At 44.1% G+C, this 17,472-nt stretch overlaps 1 protein-coding gene across 4 annotated transcripts in view; it reads right to left on the reverse strand.

Annotated features, from left to right (window-relative positions):
• Positions 1-4,073: 4,073 nt before the first annotated feature.
• The window catches only part of LOC139406838 (WW domain-containing transcription regulator protein 1-like), an 82,658-nt gene continuing 69,259 nt past the window's right edge, over positions 4,074-17,472 (reverse strand). The window contains exons 3-7 of one of the 4 annotated variants that reach the window (XM_071149915.1): positions 14,240-14,353; positions 9,980-10,221; positions 7,678-7,808; positions 7,297-7,412; positions 4,074-7,078 (exon numbers count right to left, since the gene is read on the reverse strand). In XM_071149915.1, the coding sequence (XP_071006016.1) occupies positions 6,894-7,078; positions 7,297-7,412; positions 7,678-7,808; positions 9,980-10,221; positions 14,240-14,353 (788 nt within the window). In that variant the 3' untranslated portion in view covers positions 4,074-6,893. Of the gene's footprint in view, positions 7,079-7,296; positions 7,413-7,677; positions 7,812-9,979; positions 10,222-14,239; positions 14,354-17,472 lie in introns of all 4 variants that reach the window. The other 3 variants (XM_071149914.1, XM_071149916.1, XM_071149917.1) reach the window with 3 other exon arrangements.

Genomic DNA, 17,472 nt, shown 5'->3' on the forward strand with positions numbered 1-17,472 from the left:
GTGGACCACACCTGCATTGGCCTTATTTTAGTAGGCCTGTGGGTTAAGTTAAGAATTTGTTCTTAACCGACTTGCCTAATTCAATAAAAGGTTCAATAAGATACATTTAAAAAGTCGTCTTATAACTTTATTCTGGCTACGTCTTAATGGAGGGACATGGCTAGCTTCCCACCGCTGTGTCACGGCATGGGGTTACTGAGGAGTCTTTGTCGTGTTGGGTTGGGTTATCCATGACATTATGAGGATGTTGATTCCACTATATTATACAAACACACAACAATGCAGGTATCTCCAACCCAGACCCGATTTGCATTAAACATGTTCGAATGGTAGATGCAAAGCCATGTATTTAAATACTTGTACTTTATAAATATATGGTTCTGGATAGACCTAGTTGGCTAGGGTGTGTGGCGCGGTAATATAATGGTAGTGGATATTTTGTGTGTGTATATACTGTTGAAGTCGGCAGTTCACATACACCTTGGCAAAATACATTTAAACTCAGTATTTCGCAATTCATGACATTTAACCCTAGTAAAAATTCCCTGTTTTAGGTCAGTTAAGATCATCACTTTATTTTAAGTGTCAGAATAATAGTAGAGAGAATTATTTCAGCTTTTTGTTCTTTCATCACATTCCCAGTGGGACAGAAGTTTACATTCACTCAGTATTTGGTTGCATTGCCTTTAAATTGTTTAACTTGGGTCAAATGTTTTGGGTAGACTTCCACAAGCTTCCCACAATAGGTTGGGTGAATTTTGGCCCATTCCTCCTGACAGAGCTGGTGTAACTGAGTCAGGTTTGTATAGGCCTCCTTGATCACATGCACTTTTTCAGTTCTGCCCACAACTTTTCTATAGGATTGAGGTCAGGGCTTTCTGATGGCCACTCCAATACCTTGACTTTGTTGTCCTTAAGCCATTTTGCCACAACTTTGGAAGTATGCTTGGGGTCATTGTCCATTTGGAAGACCCATTTGCGACCAATACCTCAATATATCCAGATAATTTTCCTGTCTCATGATGCCATCTATTTTGTGAAGCGCACCAGTCCCTCCTGCAGCAAACCACCTCCATAACATGATGCTGCCACCCCCAGCTTCACAGTTGGGATGGTGTTCTTCGGCTTGCAAGCCTCACCCTTTTCCCTCCAAACATAACGAAGGTCATTATGGCCAAACAGTTCTATTTGTGTTTCATTAGACCAGAGGACATTTCTTCAAAAAATATGATTTTTGTCCCCATGTGCAGTTGCAAACCGTAGTCTGGAATTGTTTATGGCGGTTTTGGAGCAGTGGCTTCCTTGCTGAGCGGCCTTTCAGGTTATGTCGATATAGGACTCGTTTTACTGTGGATATAGATACTTTTGTACCCGTTTCCTCCAGCATCTTCACAAGGTCCTTTGCTGTTGTTCAGGGATCGATTTGCATTTTTTGCACCAACGTACGTTCATCTCTAGGAGACGGAACACGTCTCCTTCCTGAGCGGTATGACGACTGCGCGGTCCCATGGTGTTTATACTTGCGTACTATTGTTTGTACAGATAAACGTGGTAACTTCAGGCGTTTTGAAATTGCTCCCAAGGATGAACCAGACTTGTGGAGGTATATACTTTTTTTCCTGAGGTCTTGGCTGATTTCCTTTGATTTCCCCATGATGTCAAGCAAAGAGGCACTGACTTTGAAGGTAGGCCTTTAAATACGTCCACAGGTACAACTCCAATTCTGTTAATTAGCCTATCAGAAACTTCTAAAGCCCTTACATAATGTTCTGGAATTTTTCAAGCTGTTTAAAGGCACAGTCAACTTAGTGTATGTAAACTTCTGACCCACTGGAATTGTGATACAGTGAATTATAAGTGAAATAATCTGTCTGTAAACAATTGTTGGAAAAATTACTTGTGTCATGCACAAAGTAGATGTCCTAACCGACTTGCCAAAACTATAGTTCGTTAACAAGAAATTTGTGGAGCGGTTGAAAAATGAGTTAATGACTTCAACCTAAGTGTACGTACACTTCAGACTTCAACTGTGTGTCTGTTTATGTATACACTCACTTACAAATTATTTTTAATATTTTCTACATTGTAGAATAATAGTGAACACATCAAAACTATTAAATAAACCATATGGGATCATGTAACCAAAAATGTGTTAAATCAAAATATATTTTATATTTGAGATTCTTCAAAGTAGCCCCCATTTGCATAGTCTTGGCAGTCTCTCAACCATCTTCACCTGGAATGCTTTTCCAACAGTCTTGAAGGGGTTCCCACATATGCTGAGCACTTGTTGGCTGCTTTTCCTTCACTCTGCGGTCCAACTCATCCCAAACCATCTCAGTTGGGTTGAGGTTGGGTGATTGTGGAGGCCAGGTCATCTGATGTAGCACTCCATCACTCTCCTTCTCGGTCAAATAGCCTGTACCCAACCTGGGGGTGTGTTGGGTCATTGTCCTGTTGAAAAACAAATGATAGTCCCACTAAGCGTAAACCAGATGGGGTGATGTATCGCTGCAGAATGCTGTGGTAGCCATGCTGGTTAAGTGTGCCTTGAATTCTAAATAAATCACTGAAAGTGTCACCAAAGCACCATCACACCTCCTCCTTCATGCTTCACGGTGGGAACCACACATGTGGAGATCAACCGTTCACCTACTCTGCGTCTCACACAGACACAGCGATTGGAACCAAAAATCTCACATTTTAACTCAGACCAAAGGACAGATTTCCACTGGTCTAATATCCATTGCTCGTGTTTCTTGGCCCAAGTAAGTCTCTTTTTCTTATTGCTGTCCTTTAGTAGTGGTTTCTTTGCAGAAATTTTACCATGAAGGCCTGCTGTTTTGGGGGAACTATTCAATGAAGCTGCCAGTTGAGGACTTGTGAGGTGTCGGTTTCTCAAACTAGACAATAATGTACTCGTCCTCTTGCTCAGTTGTGCAACGGGGCGTCCCACTCTTTCTATTCTGTTTAGAGCCAGTTTGCACTGTTCTGTGAAGGGAGTAGTATACAGCTTTGTACAGTTTCTTGGCAATTTCTCTCAAGGAATAGCCTTCATTTATCAGAACAACTATAGACTGACGAGTTTCAGAAGAAAGTGCTTTGTTTCTGGCCATTTTGAGCCTGTAATCAAACCCACAAATGCTGTTGCTCCAGATAGTAAACTAGTCTAAAGGCGGCCAGTTTTCTTGCTTCTTTACCAGAACACCAGTTTTCAGCTGTGCTAACATAATTACAAAAGGGTTTTCTAATGATCAATTAGCCTTTTAAAATTATAAACTTGGGTTAGCTAACACAACGTGCCATTGGAACACAGGAGTGACGGTTGCTGATGATGGGCCTCTGTAAGCCAACAGTACAGCAGCCCATTATCAGCAACCATCCCTCCTATGTAGATATTACATTAAAAACAAAAGTCATTTACAATATTAACAACGTCTACACTGTATTTCTGATCAATTTTAATGGACAAAAGAAAGTGCTTTTCTTTCAAAAACAAGGACAAGTGACCCCAAACTTTTGAACGGTAGTGTGTATAAATAAATATATTTATAAAAATATATACATATATAAATAAATATATAAATATATAAATAAATACATATATATATATATATATATGAGACGTTAGTCAATGTTACCTACAGTGGTTCCTCCTTTAAAAGTTGTGATCTTACACCGCAGAACTTAGAGGTCATGGCTTCATTGCTCCAGACCACCACAAGGGGGAGTTAGAGCACTCATTATGCATTTGGGTCACAAGGTTTTTATATGACCAATCATATCGAGTGGTTCCAATGACGAATATGACGAGAGCCACCCGTCGCTGGTGACTTTCTTCAGCAAAGATGGCTGACAAAACATTATGATGGAAGCAAATATAAGTAATTATAACGTCATTACGAGTCAAGCAAAAACTGTACATTTGGAGAGAAATATGTTATTTAATATGGAGACAAACTTTTGAGCATATTTGTTTGTCAGCAAGTTCATTTACGAAAATCGCAACGTGGGTTGTGTTATTAGTGATCAAAAGTGAACTTCTGTATTAAATGACATCAACAAAAAAGATCCACGGTTCTGACACCATTTTATTCATTTTATACATGTTACACAACTTTAAAATGATCAAAGACTCCTTGCCCAGGTTACATTATGTAAAATTGCCTCCACACTGCCAGGATACAGTATATGGCCATTTTGTTGGTGTGTGAGTTCCACAACCAATGAGCATTCCAAGAACACTGTACCTACTGACAACATACCCCGTCTCATCCAACCATGCAGCTGTAGCCTAGCCACTGCGCTATATATTGCTACAGAGTTATCCTTTCCAATCCATGTCATGCCACTCACTATGCACAGCTGTAGTCAAACGTGCTCCACACCAAACCATTTCCTCAAACTCTTTATTCTATAACACCACCGCTGTGTTCATCCCCCATCTATGGTCTCAAAAGGATCCATCTCTTTATCAGGTCTTGTTAACCCCCAAAGTATAGACTTACAAAAAGACAATCTGATATAAATGCGAGTATCCATTTTCTTGAACTTTTAACTTGTGCCCTTCTTACTGGTGCAACCTTGAACTTTGTTCCCCCAAACTGGTGAACCCTTGAATTGTGTCCAGTAACAACGCACAAACATCCCTGCCCAGTGTCCCCCCTCAGTGCCCCTCTGGCTTGTGTTATTAGAGCTTGAACAGGAGGCCATTCAACAGAAAACAGACAGGAAACCTCCCTGATGCACACCAGGAGAGGAAGCTGTGCGATTGGACAGTGTTAAGCCTCATCCAATCCCCTTGTCTGATTCTCAAAGGACCTCATCACCTTTCACTGGAGCGGTTTTCATCAGCTAGGCCTGGGCATAAGTTAGCATGTTGCAAGCCCTGTCAGAGCTAGCCTCCTTAGGCCATGCTTGGGTCATAGAGAGGCCTCCAATCTTTGGCACTAATCCACGCCACTTCCCCCAATCCACACCTCTCCAATGAGACGTGGTAACTGTGTGCCCCTCCCACCCCCCTCTAGCCCTCTCTTCACCTTGACGTTAGGACGTCATGAGCGCGGTGTTGGCCGCTGTGTTGAAAAGCAGCGGGTTTTGGCATGCATTGAACGCCCGCCCCCTCCCTCCCTCCCTAAACTCAACCCTCCTCCCTCTCTCTCTCCCCAACGATTCATTGCCCCTTCCCAGGATCCATCACTTTCTTGCCTTGTCAGTCCTAACGTTCTACACAGTAACCAGACTCGGTATAGTCACAATATAAGGTCGGGCTAGAGAAAACCTAACGCTAAGAATAACAAATATGTCATTCAACATGCAAATACAAAAACTGAGGCAAATGTAGAAAAAAAAAAGACTAGAGCAGATTGTGCTGGGGGGCTGGCATGTTAAAACAAAATCATAATGCCAACCCCATGTCAATCCAATCTGACAATCCAGTAAAAATCCTTTAAAAAAACGCATTAAAGGCCATATAAAATACTATTGTTGCATATTTCCCCGCTGAACAGATATTTGAAAACCCAAAGGACAACTTTTCTAACAGAGGCCCAACTGAGGACCAAAAAGACAGAGTTTGCTTATGAAGGATTATCAAGCCTCAACGCACATTGAACCAAAACGTCTAGTGGGAGCTTCTGGTGATCATCTAACTTCAACATTCACTTCATGATCAGATATCTTTGAATCCCTTGCTGATTTGCAGTGCTTTGAAAGCTCAATTGCATTAACAACAAAAAAAAAAATCTAAATGTAAGAGACATAGCTCATGATAAATACTAAAAATGCTAACTTTATATTATAGGTCCTACAATGGCACCAGATGCAAAGAACCCATCTGGGCTATTTTACAGTAAAATAAAAAATAATACTTGTAGCATGATATAAAAAGTACATGGTATAAAACACAATTCTACGTATGCACGTCATCGCATAACCGAGGCATGAGCTTTTAGCGTTATAATAACTATATTGGAATCAGCTTGAGTACAATTAATAAAATGACAAAAACAAAAAACATGTTTAAAAAAAATAAAAATCAAACAATACAATTTTAAAGTTTTAAAGCTTTTGTAGTGACATTGTAGCGAATGACAGGAAACATTTGGTATACAACACACTTTGCTCTCATGGCCGCTAACGCTGATATATAAGTTAATCCAAGATGGTTGTCTTTGTGAACAGAAGCAACAGTAACAAAGCCAAATTGGGGTTTTCATTCTAACCCAAACTGACAGTTAGGATACTGTTGGTGATATAGAAGAAGGTTTACAGTGCTGTTGCCAGTAAAGATCCATTTCATAACTGCAGTACGTTACGCAATAGCTCCACCTAGTGGTGAAAAAGACTCCCTGCATACATTTTGACAGTCACGTCAAAGCAATACCATTGGAAGCCAAATGTATTGATTTTCACCAAGTACTTGTTCCACATAGAAAGTCACCCCAAGAAAGAAAGGAAAGCTGTGGCATTGCTTTAATCAATTGTGATTCCAAAACCAGAGTGGGTTATCGGAGGAAGTCTTATAGAACATACAAAGCCAAAAGTACTAAAGTTGTTAGTTTACCATACAGTAACTTCAATAGTGAAGTATACTTTAATACGTGTCATGTTTTGATTTGCTTTTGTTCTCTCAAGGCTTTGATTAATACTCGATCTTTGATCCAAAACTCAACTCAGATTGACGATATGTGGTCTGGCAGACAGAGGTTAGACAGACAGAGCATAATATTACTGTACACATGGAGAAGTGGGAAGAAGAGATAATGCTGATTTGAAAAAGTAGCAAAAGGTAGTCTTTAGATATGTGGAGTGAGTCTTTCATTCTGTTTGTATGGCTGTGAATATATGTGTATAGAAGTTGTGTGTGTGTGTGTGTGTGTGTGTGTGTGTGTTTACAGCCAAGTGAGGAAGGGCTCGCTCTTGTTGAGGACTGACTCCACGTCGTTGAGGATGGGGATGAGGTCTGCTCCCTCCAAGGTTCCCAGGTCCACGTTAGTGCCTGGCAGCGAGTCCAAGAAGTCTGGGAAGCGGCTGTGCTGGGGCACGTTCATATTGCCCGCCTGGGCCATGCTCTCACCTGGAGGGGGAGATGAAGGTCAGTCGAGGGGGGGGCAGGGGGGAGAGAGAGTGAGAGAGATGGTCACATATAATCAGGTAGAGAGAGAGAGAGAGAAAGGGGCGAGAGAAAATGTTTGCTTTGGCAATGTATGTGGTAACACTTTCCATGTCAATAAAGCCACGTGGGAGAGAAGGCGAGAGAATAAAGGTGAGAGAGAGGGCGAGAGAAAGTCCTACCTGTGTCCATCTCCTCCATGTTATTAAGGAAGTCCTCTGGGGTGGTGGGGATGCTGTAACAGCCCAGCCCCAGGCCACTGTCTGTGCTCTGCTCCCGTGAGTGCTGGAAGTGACCACTGTGGATCACATACATGACACACACATTAATACACTGATCCCTTCTGTCCACAAACTGGATCACACTCTACAGTTTGAAAGCTGAAAGCAGAAGACAGGCGGAGAGGAGAAGGAGAAGAGAATAGCCAGGGGATAAGAGGGAGAGGGGGTGTTGAGAAAGAAGGGAGAAGAGAGAGAGCAAGGAAGGGGGGGGGGGGGGACTGAGACAAAACAGAAGCAAAAGAGGAGAGATAGGTAATATATGGGAGTCAGGAGTGCACTTGCCTGTTGAGGAAGGGGTCGGATCCATTGGTGGGCATGTTGCCCTGTGTCATGGGCTGGGCAGGGTTGCCACCGGGGGTGGGCACTGGTGCCATGCTCTCCGAGTCCATGGGCAGCTGTCTACACAGCGCCACCTCCTAGGGGGAAGCAATAGGCAGCAGGGGAAGGGGGAGGAGAAGAGAAGGAGAGGGGGAGGAGAGATTCAAGATTACTGAAACTATGTTCATTATTGTTATTGTTATTATTGAACATGTGCTACAGCACAACGAGGAGAAACATTTGCTGACTCCAGAACAGGGACAGAATCTGCTTCTTACAACTATTACAGAACAATTAACCAAGTAGTGTTTTTCCAGGCCACAGGCATCAGAATAGCATAATATATTAGTGAGTGTGTGAACTTCACAGCAATTATCTGATGTGAAAATATACACACTTAACAGTCTTAAAGAAAGTGGGCCACTGGTTAAGTAATGTGTGTGCTTTCTGATGTACAGATAACCCTACCCAAACACACACACAGTTAGGCACAAGCACGGGATGAGTGTCAAAGACAGACCTACACTGGTGGGATTTGGAGGAAGGGAGAGAGGGGGCTAACCTTTGCCTGTCCCGCTGCCCTGACACGGTTTCTGGGGTTGGATCAGTGCCAGCCTCCATGCCTCAGGCACTACTAACTCCCAGTGCACAGTCACCGGAGAAACACCAGCTCGCCATTCCAATTCACTTTGAATGGCTTCCCCATTCATCTGATGGGCTGTGTGTGTAACAAAATGGCTGAATATCTAAAGGCAAGGGGCTTTCCAGCCTGCTGAATACGGCTTTATAACAGTTGATAGGTGTGAGTGTGACATTGGAGCTGGATGGACTGAATACCACACTGTATGGTAGTGAACAGAACGGTTAGAGGAGGAATACACCAGTCTATATGGATCTATTTGCAGACAATCAGACGAAAGCAAAGTCTAGGGGACGACAGTGGAAAATAGAGACGCTACTGCTACGGATGGGCCTTACTGACACACCACACACACCTCCCCTCTCCCAACCCTTGGCCAACCCCAGGCCATTCAGTGCTGCTCAGTGCTCAGGGTGGGCCAAATGTGTGCCAAAGAGTTCTGGGTAAGATAAACACTTCCTGGATGAGGTCACTGGCTGGATGTTGAAGGCAGCAGCCATTTTGTAAACAGACTGGTGTGCACATCTCTGACACACTAAAGGCTTCAGCATGCTTCAGTTCGGCTAGCGCCGAACAAGCATGCTCCCTTAAAATAACTTTGCTTCTGAAACAATAGTACTGTTTGTGCATTTTGAGATGCCGTAGCCAGTATACATTTCCTCAAAATAGTCAAGAAAGGAGATCTTAGTCGTAATTTTAGGTGCAGTATTTCTCAATGTAAAAATGTGCATGAAAAGGAGTCGTCTCTCGTTGAATGACAAGGATTTTATTGAAGAATCCCTACTGTTGACCAATCACTGACAATTGGCTACCGACTTCCGCTTACCTCAATACAATTTTTTGGTGTGCCCGAAAAGCCGAAAGTCCAAAACGTCACAATGTTGTCGAACTCCTCTGAATTGTTTCTGCTAGGAAGCATACGGACACCTTAAGAGTTCAGTGTGCTCTCTCTTTCACTCTCAATGTAAACACGGCTCTTAAACACTACCCTGCCTTCGTGCAAGTGTAGGAGCAGATGGCTTAAAACAGAGAGTAGCTAGTAGCTAACCCTTTTCAGCCACCAGGTGATGCTAATGTTTAACCCCCAACCCCCCCTGCCACACGCCATAAAAAGGCCCAAAAGCATGCGCTCAAAAGAAACTACTGTCGAGGTAAGCGGTCAATTTCCTGTCTTTCTGAGAGTCTTCGGGGAAACCCCGAAGACGTGATGCGTTGGCTTGTGGCCAGCGTGTATGTGTATGCGTCCATGCTAATGTGTGTTTAGCCTGAATAAATTGGGTCGAAGTGTCTTTATGAGGAAAAGAGGAGATAATGAGTGATTAGCGATATTGTGAGCAATAAACAAAAGAGTGAGACTTGAAGAGGAAGACTGAGAACAGAGCAGTCTTTCTGTCTGTGAGACCAAGGCCATACGGGCAGACCAGACTGGGAGGATGAGGGAAGGGGGAATGTAATACATGTGTGTGTTATATGGCTTACTAGAAATAGGGGGCTGTTGCTTATACTGTGCTAGGCAGGCCACATCTACTTAACCATGGCCTTTCTCTCATGATTACAGCTTTGAGGACTCATACGGGCTCATTCTTTAGCAGCTGGGGGTTATTGTTGAGGTCTAGATTGCCTCACCTGTCTCATGAGCTCCTCCTGCCGTCTCTGGATCCTCTCCCTCTCCAGCTGGATGCGCTGCAGCCTCATCTTCTGCTGGTGCTGGGAACTGACCCCCACGCCCAGGGGACTGGACAGGCTCATCATCCCAGCCTGGGAGCTCTGCTGCTGGGGGAGTGAGCCAGGTGAGCCTAAGGCTTGGGCCTGTTGGGGCTGCTGCTGGGCGTGTTGCAGTTGCTGCTGGTGATGGTGTTGGGACATCACTGTGGAGGGAGCGACAGAGAGGAGGGCGATAGGAGGGAGAGGGGGGGTTGTTATTAAGGCTAGAAACAACAAAACACAGTGGAGGACAGAGAAAAAGGGGCGAGGGGGTTATCTTGAGGCTTACAGTACTGCGATAAGAACGACTGCGCTAGTATGTACACAGTCCCACTACAGACACTTCTATCAGGTCTATTCAATCAGGTGAACAAGCAGCTGATTCGGGACACTTTGAGCTCAGCTCACTTCACTAGTTCCACATCACCTCTTTTCACACCACTGCTCTGGGGAAGGAGACAAGGCCCAGATAGTAAGTTAGGCTGGAAATGGATCACCCGCGCATAGGCTACATGTATTCATTTCATTTAACTAGGCAAGTCAGTTGAGAACAAGTTCTTGTTTTACAATGACGTCCTTTTGTGCGTGTACAAAAGCACCGTGTGCGCGCACCCACACCACACGGGTGTAGACTGTCGGCATAAACACTGCACATGTGATAGAGCTTAGTCAGGTTGTTTCTCACTGTCAACAGAGCCTAGGCCACATACTTTAAAGCACACCTGCAATATGGATAGAATCCTGCTCCTGCGCTTAAGGGAAACCAGATGGCCAGGACAGACTAGACCTCCAGCAATAGCATCTAGACTTGGCTATTCCAGACAACCGCCAAAAGGGGCCGGTAAGGTTGGTTTCAGAAAAACAAAACAAAAAAAATCAGAGAACATTGTTTTTGGGACTTGTCTACTTTCTCTAGTCAGTTAATCATCAGCTCATTCTTTCGAAGACTGTATCATCATTATCAAGCAGTGATGAGCGGTTTTTCTTTGTTACCAGTGGGCGTTAATAATTAGCTAGCCCCTATGTCCGACTCTGTGATCCCAGCCAGCTCAGTCACACAGAGTGAGAGAAGTGTAGCATAATGAAGGCGGGGAGATGTGTGATCCAAGCACAACAAGCATACAGTATTTAGTTACTGTACAGGACAGAGCCTGCCTTGGGTCTGGACAGGACAGGGAGAAATGTGATCATGATTTGGTCAGTTCATTCACTTGGTCAACATTATTCACACCTCAATGGAGGTCTTTAACTGCAGCTTCACCAGTATTTTTTCAGCAGTATCGAATAAAACCTTGCTCAAACTTTTAATGGATTCTCCAGAGCACAAAGTCATTGTGTGTGTGTGTGTGTGTGTGTGTGTGTGTGTGTGTGTGTGTGTGAGACGTAAACTAATCACACATGGCATAAATGTAGCAGTAAAGGCCCGATTTGGAGCTGAAAAGGCACATGGCACAAAAAGCAGACAGTCTGGTGGTTTCGGTGTGGACAGACAGAGTCTGCTCTCTCTCCTTCACCCCATCTCTTTCCTTCTATCTCTCTCGGCACATCTGTTTCTCTTTCCCTCCATCTCTCTCCTTTGCCTCCTCACTCCATCTCCTCCTCCCCTCTCCCCCTTGGCAGTTCAGAGTACCTCTTCCCCCCCCCATCTGTCAGCTGGACCTGTAGTTTACGTGAAGTCTGGATGAAGAGCAAAGAAGGAACATAGTTTACCCAACCTCCTTTCCCAAATCACAACCAAATGGGTTCAACACAGACTCAGTCTGTGGGGAACGTTTGACTCACGTAAGAAAAAAATGTTTTTGGCCTAGCTGTCATGCAATGTATGATTTAATCTTTCTATCTATAAAAGCAACACATTTGTGGAGCATAAGGTGTTCCTCAGAGCCCCCTTAACGTACTTCACAATTCGGCAAAAATAACCATCCGTAATCGTCCTATTACACTCAATGACGTAATTCCCAGAGGCTCGATGCACGGCCATTTTGGTTCCAAAGCTATTCATTGCAACAGTCTTCATGTTTGGTGAAGGGGCCAGACAGGAAAGCGTCCATTAGACATTCAAACATATCAAATAGATTATGCTGACAGCTATTAAGAGGGCTAAAGTACATGACAATAATGGGAACATTTATTTATTATACCCTTGTTTTGTTAGAACCAAATAGCTTGAGCGGAGGCCCTAAGTTTGGATTTGGGCCAAACAGACAGAGACACACATGCATACACATGGCATGCATGCAATTGCACACAGAAACACTCAAAGCAGCATGTTTAGGTTTGGGTCTGGGACAAGCTTACAGGGCAGGACACACCCTGTCAGAGTGTGCATATTGGGGCTGCAGAAAACAGACTGCAGGCTTTGCACAGCTCCACACAGCCTCAGTCACAAGTAAAATAACACTCCTCTACTCCCTCCTGTTTTACCCTCTTCTCCCAGGATCTCCCTCGCACTTCCCCACCTCTCTCCTCTCACCTCCCCCTCTCTAACCTCTCCGATAGACTAGAGCAACAAGACGACGAGACAGCACACTACAACCCCTCACAACTCTGTCACAACATCAGGAGAGAAATGGAGACAGAGAGAGATTGAGAGAGAAAGGAGTAGCAGGAAAGTTGGGGTCAAAGTAAAAAGGGAGGAGGTAAGGGCGTTGAGAGAAAAACAGAAAGGAAGAGAGGGAGGCTGAGAAACAGGGGGAGACGGTAGGTACCGAGTGGCGCTGCTCTGCTAACAAAGACCTTGTTTTGTTTACTTCCCAGAAACAGCATCAGCTAACACGTGGAAAAACAGAAACTCATTAAAACCTCCACCATCTCCTGTGTGTGCGTTCGTGGGTGTGGTACATTTGATAAGAGACAGCAAAGTGATTTAATATCACATAAAAGGATATGTGGAGATGACACTTGTAAGGATCGAGTTTTGTGTGTGTGTGTTTGCGTGTGTTTGTATGTGCATGCTTGCACGCGAGTGTCTGTGGTCGGGGATCAGGCAGGCCGGCACAGCACTCACACACAGCCAGTCTTTGAGGACAGCCTCTTGTGCAACAGGACCCGTTTGGGCAGCTGGCTGGGGAATGAAAGACTAAAACTCTAAAGTAAATGCATTATTTTAAGGTCAGTGCCAACTAAAGATAAAGCGGACTATAAGTTAATGTTTTCCATATTCATCAAAGGAATTTTTAACAGAGCAATTTAGTGTTGATATGTTCCTCTCCTGGATATGTTCCTAAACCAGTCCATACTCCAGGCAGAAAACCATTCCCATTTTAAAATCCGACACCATTTAACTCTCCTCTGTCAAAGAAAGCTTCTGTTTTGCCTCGTTGGTCTTACCTCATCCATCTAGGGACCCGACAACATCCATCTAGGGACCCGAAAACATCCATCTAGGGACCTGAAAACATCCATCTAGGGACCTGAAAACATCCATCTAGGGACCTGAAAACATCCATCTAGGGACCTGAAAACATCCATCTAGGGACCTGAAAACATCCATCTAGGGACCTGATGGTGCGGAGGTTATCCAGCGCACAGAGCTCCTGGGTACTCTCCTGTTGCTCCCCCAGACACACACACACCTCATCGACACGCCAAATCATATACACACCTCGTCCACGCATAAACACACATCAGATGTCATCTCCCACTATTTCACTCGCATCACTAACTAAAACACTGAGAAACTAAACAGACTATAGTTGAAATACAAGCACCCAAATGTGTACGTCAAATACACACACAAAATCAATCAATCATCATGCAAGGATAGGAGAGCACTGACAGGACAGGAAGTGACACAATCACATGTAGAAATCAGGAGAACCATTGGTCACTGGTGGGAGGGAGAGGCAATCATTTGTATTTGCTTGGCACTGTCATTGGCTATTGGAATCAGACTTGGTATCCAGATAAACATGTGATTGGGTTTCTCAGGAAGATTTATCTAACTCTAGTCCAAGCAAAGCATTCCTCTAGCTTCTCACAGGCAAAGCTCAGTCCCAGGAGGCAACAGGGGGCAAGGGGTCAATGGCCAGGTATGAGAGATCAAGGGGCATGGTTTGATTAGTTTAATGCTAGTAATTTTGGGGATGAAGGGGGTTGATTGGTTGGTTGGAGGTTTGAGCAAGTTGAAAAGGTAGCGATTTGGGGGATTTGCGGTCCACTTGCTGTCCAGAGGGTACTTACTGAGGCGAGCATCCACGCGCGGGTCGAGCCAAGACGTTCTGTGTGTTTTGTGGTCAATGAAGTAGGTTTCTCCACTAGGGTTTTCAGCCTGCTCCCAGCCATCAGGTAGCTCTCCTGTTCACAAGCAGCAGCAACACCACATCAGCCAGAGTACTTCACCTTTACCAAGCCTGACTGATGCAAGTTTCTTGTGACCAAATTTCATACCTTACAGTATATGTTCATTTGATTGGACAATAACACTTTTGGGGTATTTGAATTCTTTGGAGCAGAAATATACCGGTGAACAGTAATCTAACTAATTACGGTTTGACACATTTTCAATGTTTCTCCCCCAGTCACTCACCTTTTGTTTCATCAGGTGATTTGACTAAGAATACAGTCAATGGGTTGAAGTGGAATGGAGAGGAGCAGAGCGCTTTCTCACAAGTTTCATGATGAGTCAACATGGCTAACAGGGGAGATGAACTAGTCATGACTAGAGCTAAATCTGAAACTCACTGCGTTGCCATGGGAGATAAAGTGTCAAGGGATGAGTGGGAGGTGAAATTCCACCAAATCTATTCTAGAACTACAGAGACCGTGGTCATGATCACCAACGTACAGTGCCTTGCGAAAGTATTCGGCCCCCTTGAACTTTGCCACATTTCAGGCTTCAAACAAAGATATAAAACTGTATTTTTTTGTGAAGAATCAACAACAAGTGGGACACAATCATGAAGTGGAACGACATTTATTGGATATTTCAAACTTTTTTAACAAATCAAAAACTGAAAAATTGGGCGTGCAAAATGATTCAGCCCCTTTACTTTCAGTGGAGCAAACTCTCTCCAGAAGTTCAGTGAGGATCTCTGAATGATCCAATGTTGACCTAAATGACTAATGATGATAAATACAATCCACCTGTGTGTAATCAATTCTCCGTATAAATGCACCTGCACTGTGATAGTCTCAGAGGTCCGTTAAAAGCGCAGAGAGCATCATGAAGAACAAGGAACACACCAGGCAGGTCCGAGATACTGTTGTGAAGAAGTTTAAAGCCGGATTTGGATACAAAAAGATTTCCCAAGCTTTAAACATCCCAAGGAGCACTGTGCAAGCGATAATATTGAAATGGAAGGAGTATCAGACCACTGCAAATCTACCAAGACCTGGCCGTCCCTCTAAACTTTCAGCTCATACAAGGAGAAGACTGATCAGAGATGCAGCCAAGAGGCCCATGATCACTCTGGATGAACTGCAGAGATCTACAGCTGAGGTGGGAGACTCTGTCCATAGGACAACAATCAGTTGTATATTGCACAAATCTGGCCTTTATGGAAGAGTGGCAAGAAGAAAGCCATTTCTTAAAGATATCCATAAAAAGTGTAATTTAAAGTTTGCCACAAGCCACCTGGGAGACACACCAAACATGTGGAAGAAGGTGCTCTGGTCAGATGAAACCAAAATTGAACTTTTTGGCAACAATGCAAAACGTTATGTTTGGCGTAAAAGCAACACAGCTGAACACACCATCCCCACTGTCAAACATGGTGGTGGCAGCATCATGGTTTGGGCCTGCTTTTCTTCAGCAGGGACAGGGAAGATGGTTAAAATTGATGGGAAGATGGATGGAGCCAAATACAGGACCATTCTGGAAGAAAACCTGCTTGACTCTGCAAAAGACCTGAGACTGGGACGGAGATTGTCTTCCAACAAGACAATGATCCAAAACATAAAGCAAAATCTACAATGGAATGGTTCAAAAATAAACATATCCAGGTGTTAGAATGGCCAAGTCAAAGTCCAGACCTGAATCCAATCGAGAATCTGTGGAAAGAACTGAAAACTGCTGTTCACAAATGCTCTCCATCCAACCTCACTGAGCTCGAGCTGTTTTGCAAGGAGGAATGGGAAAAAATTTCAGTCTCTCGATGTGCAAAACTGATAGAGACATACCCCAAGCAACTTACAGCTGTAATCGCAGAAAAAGGTGGCGCTACAAAGTATTAACTTAAGGGGGCTGAATAATTTTGCACGCCCAATTTTACAGTTTTTGATTTGTTAAAAAAGTTTGAAATATCCAATAAATGTCGTTCCACTTCATGATTGTGTCCCACTTGTTGTTGATTCTTCACAAAAAAATACAGTTTTCTATCTTTATGTTTGAAGCCTGAAATGTGGCAAAAGGTCGCAAAGTTCAAGGGGGCCGAATACTTTCGCAAGGCACTGTAGTAGTGGAGAGATGCCAGGTAGCTAACAGTATATTTCTAGTCGTTTCTTAGAATCAGGTGTTTTAGTGCTGGTCTGAAACAAAACCCTGCACACCATCATCTCTCCAGAACCAGGATTGGCGATGAGCACTCTAGATACCCGTACAAGAATCAAGCACTTCTCAGGGAGTAGACAGAATCTACAGTACGGGATCAAGACCTCTAACTGGCAACCATAGACCTGTGTGTTGTCTGTTAAAACCCCAAAGCAGAGTGCGCTAACATGTCCATCTGAGAGGAGAGAAGAAAACAAAAAGGGGTAGAACACAGCCATCAGGACAACAAAGACAAAGATAATTCCCCTTCAACAAAGACTGGGGCGTCCGCAAGCATTGTTCCAGCAAGAAGGGGGGGGGGGGGGGGGGTGACATCACTCCAATAGAGCAGTGGTAAAATGGAGCAGTGGTAAAAACACCCCAGTGACGTTTGAACAAGTCGAGCAGGGCGGTGTATATACAACTACTCAGGTTGAGCGACTCCATTCATACACTCGCACACTAGGCCACACACACACACACACGATCCCGCTCCATTTCTGTCAGTCCTACATTTCCTAGGTCTCTTTTGAAATTTTCCACTTGTTTGTCTCACTCTTTCTTGAGTTTACCCCTCCACTGCACACTCAGCCCATCCCTCTCAAACTGCAGACACCTTTTTTCCCCCATGTCATCGACTCAAATGGCATAAAGCGCACACACACTACTGAACGAGGCAGTGGTGATGTTCTGCAGGCTGAGCCAGGTGGCTGTAATATGGGTTAGCTAGGTCTATTATTAGGTGCGAGCTAGGCTAATGCCAACGTGAATGAGATTAACCAGTCAATGCCAATCTGTGTTATGAAGGAGCTGTCAGGCTCTGTCAGACTAAGTGGAGCATAAGAGGGTGGGGAGGGCTTCCTTATCTCACCTTCAACACAATAACATGCCTCTCTCAGGCAACACCGATCCTGGCTTTTGGTTGGTTCACACACATTCCTTTGGT

Source organism: Oncorhynchus clarkii, chromosome 4 (genome assembly GCF_045791955.1).
Source record: "Oncorhynchus clarkii lewisi isolate Uvic-CL-2024 chromosome 4, UVic_Ocla_1.0, whole genome shotgun sequence".
In the NCBI taxonomy this organism is placed as follows: Eukaryota; Metazoa; Chordata; class Actinopteri; order Salmoniformes; family Salmonidae; genus Oncorhynchus; species Oncorhynchus clarkii.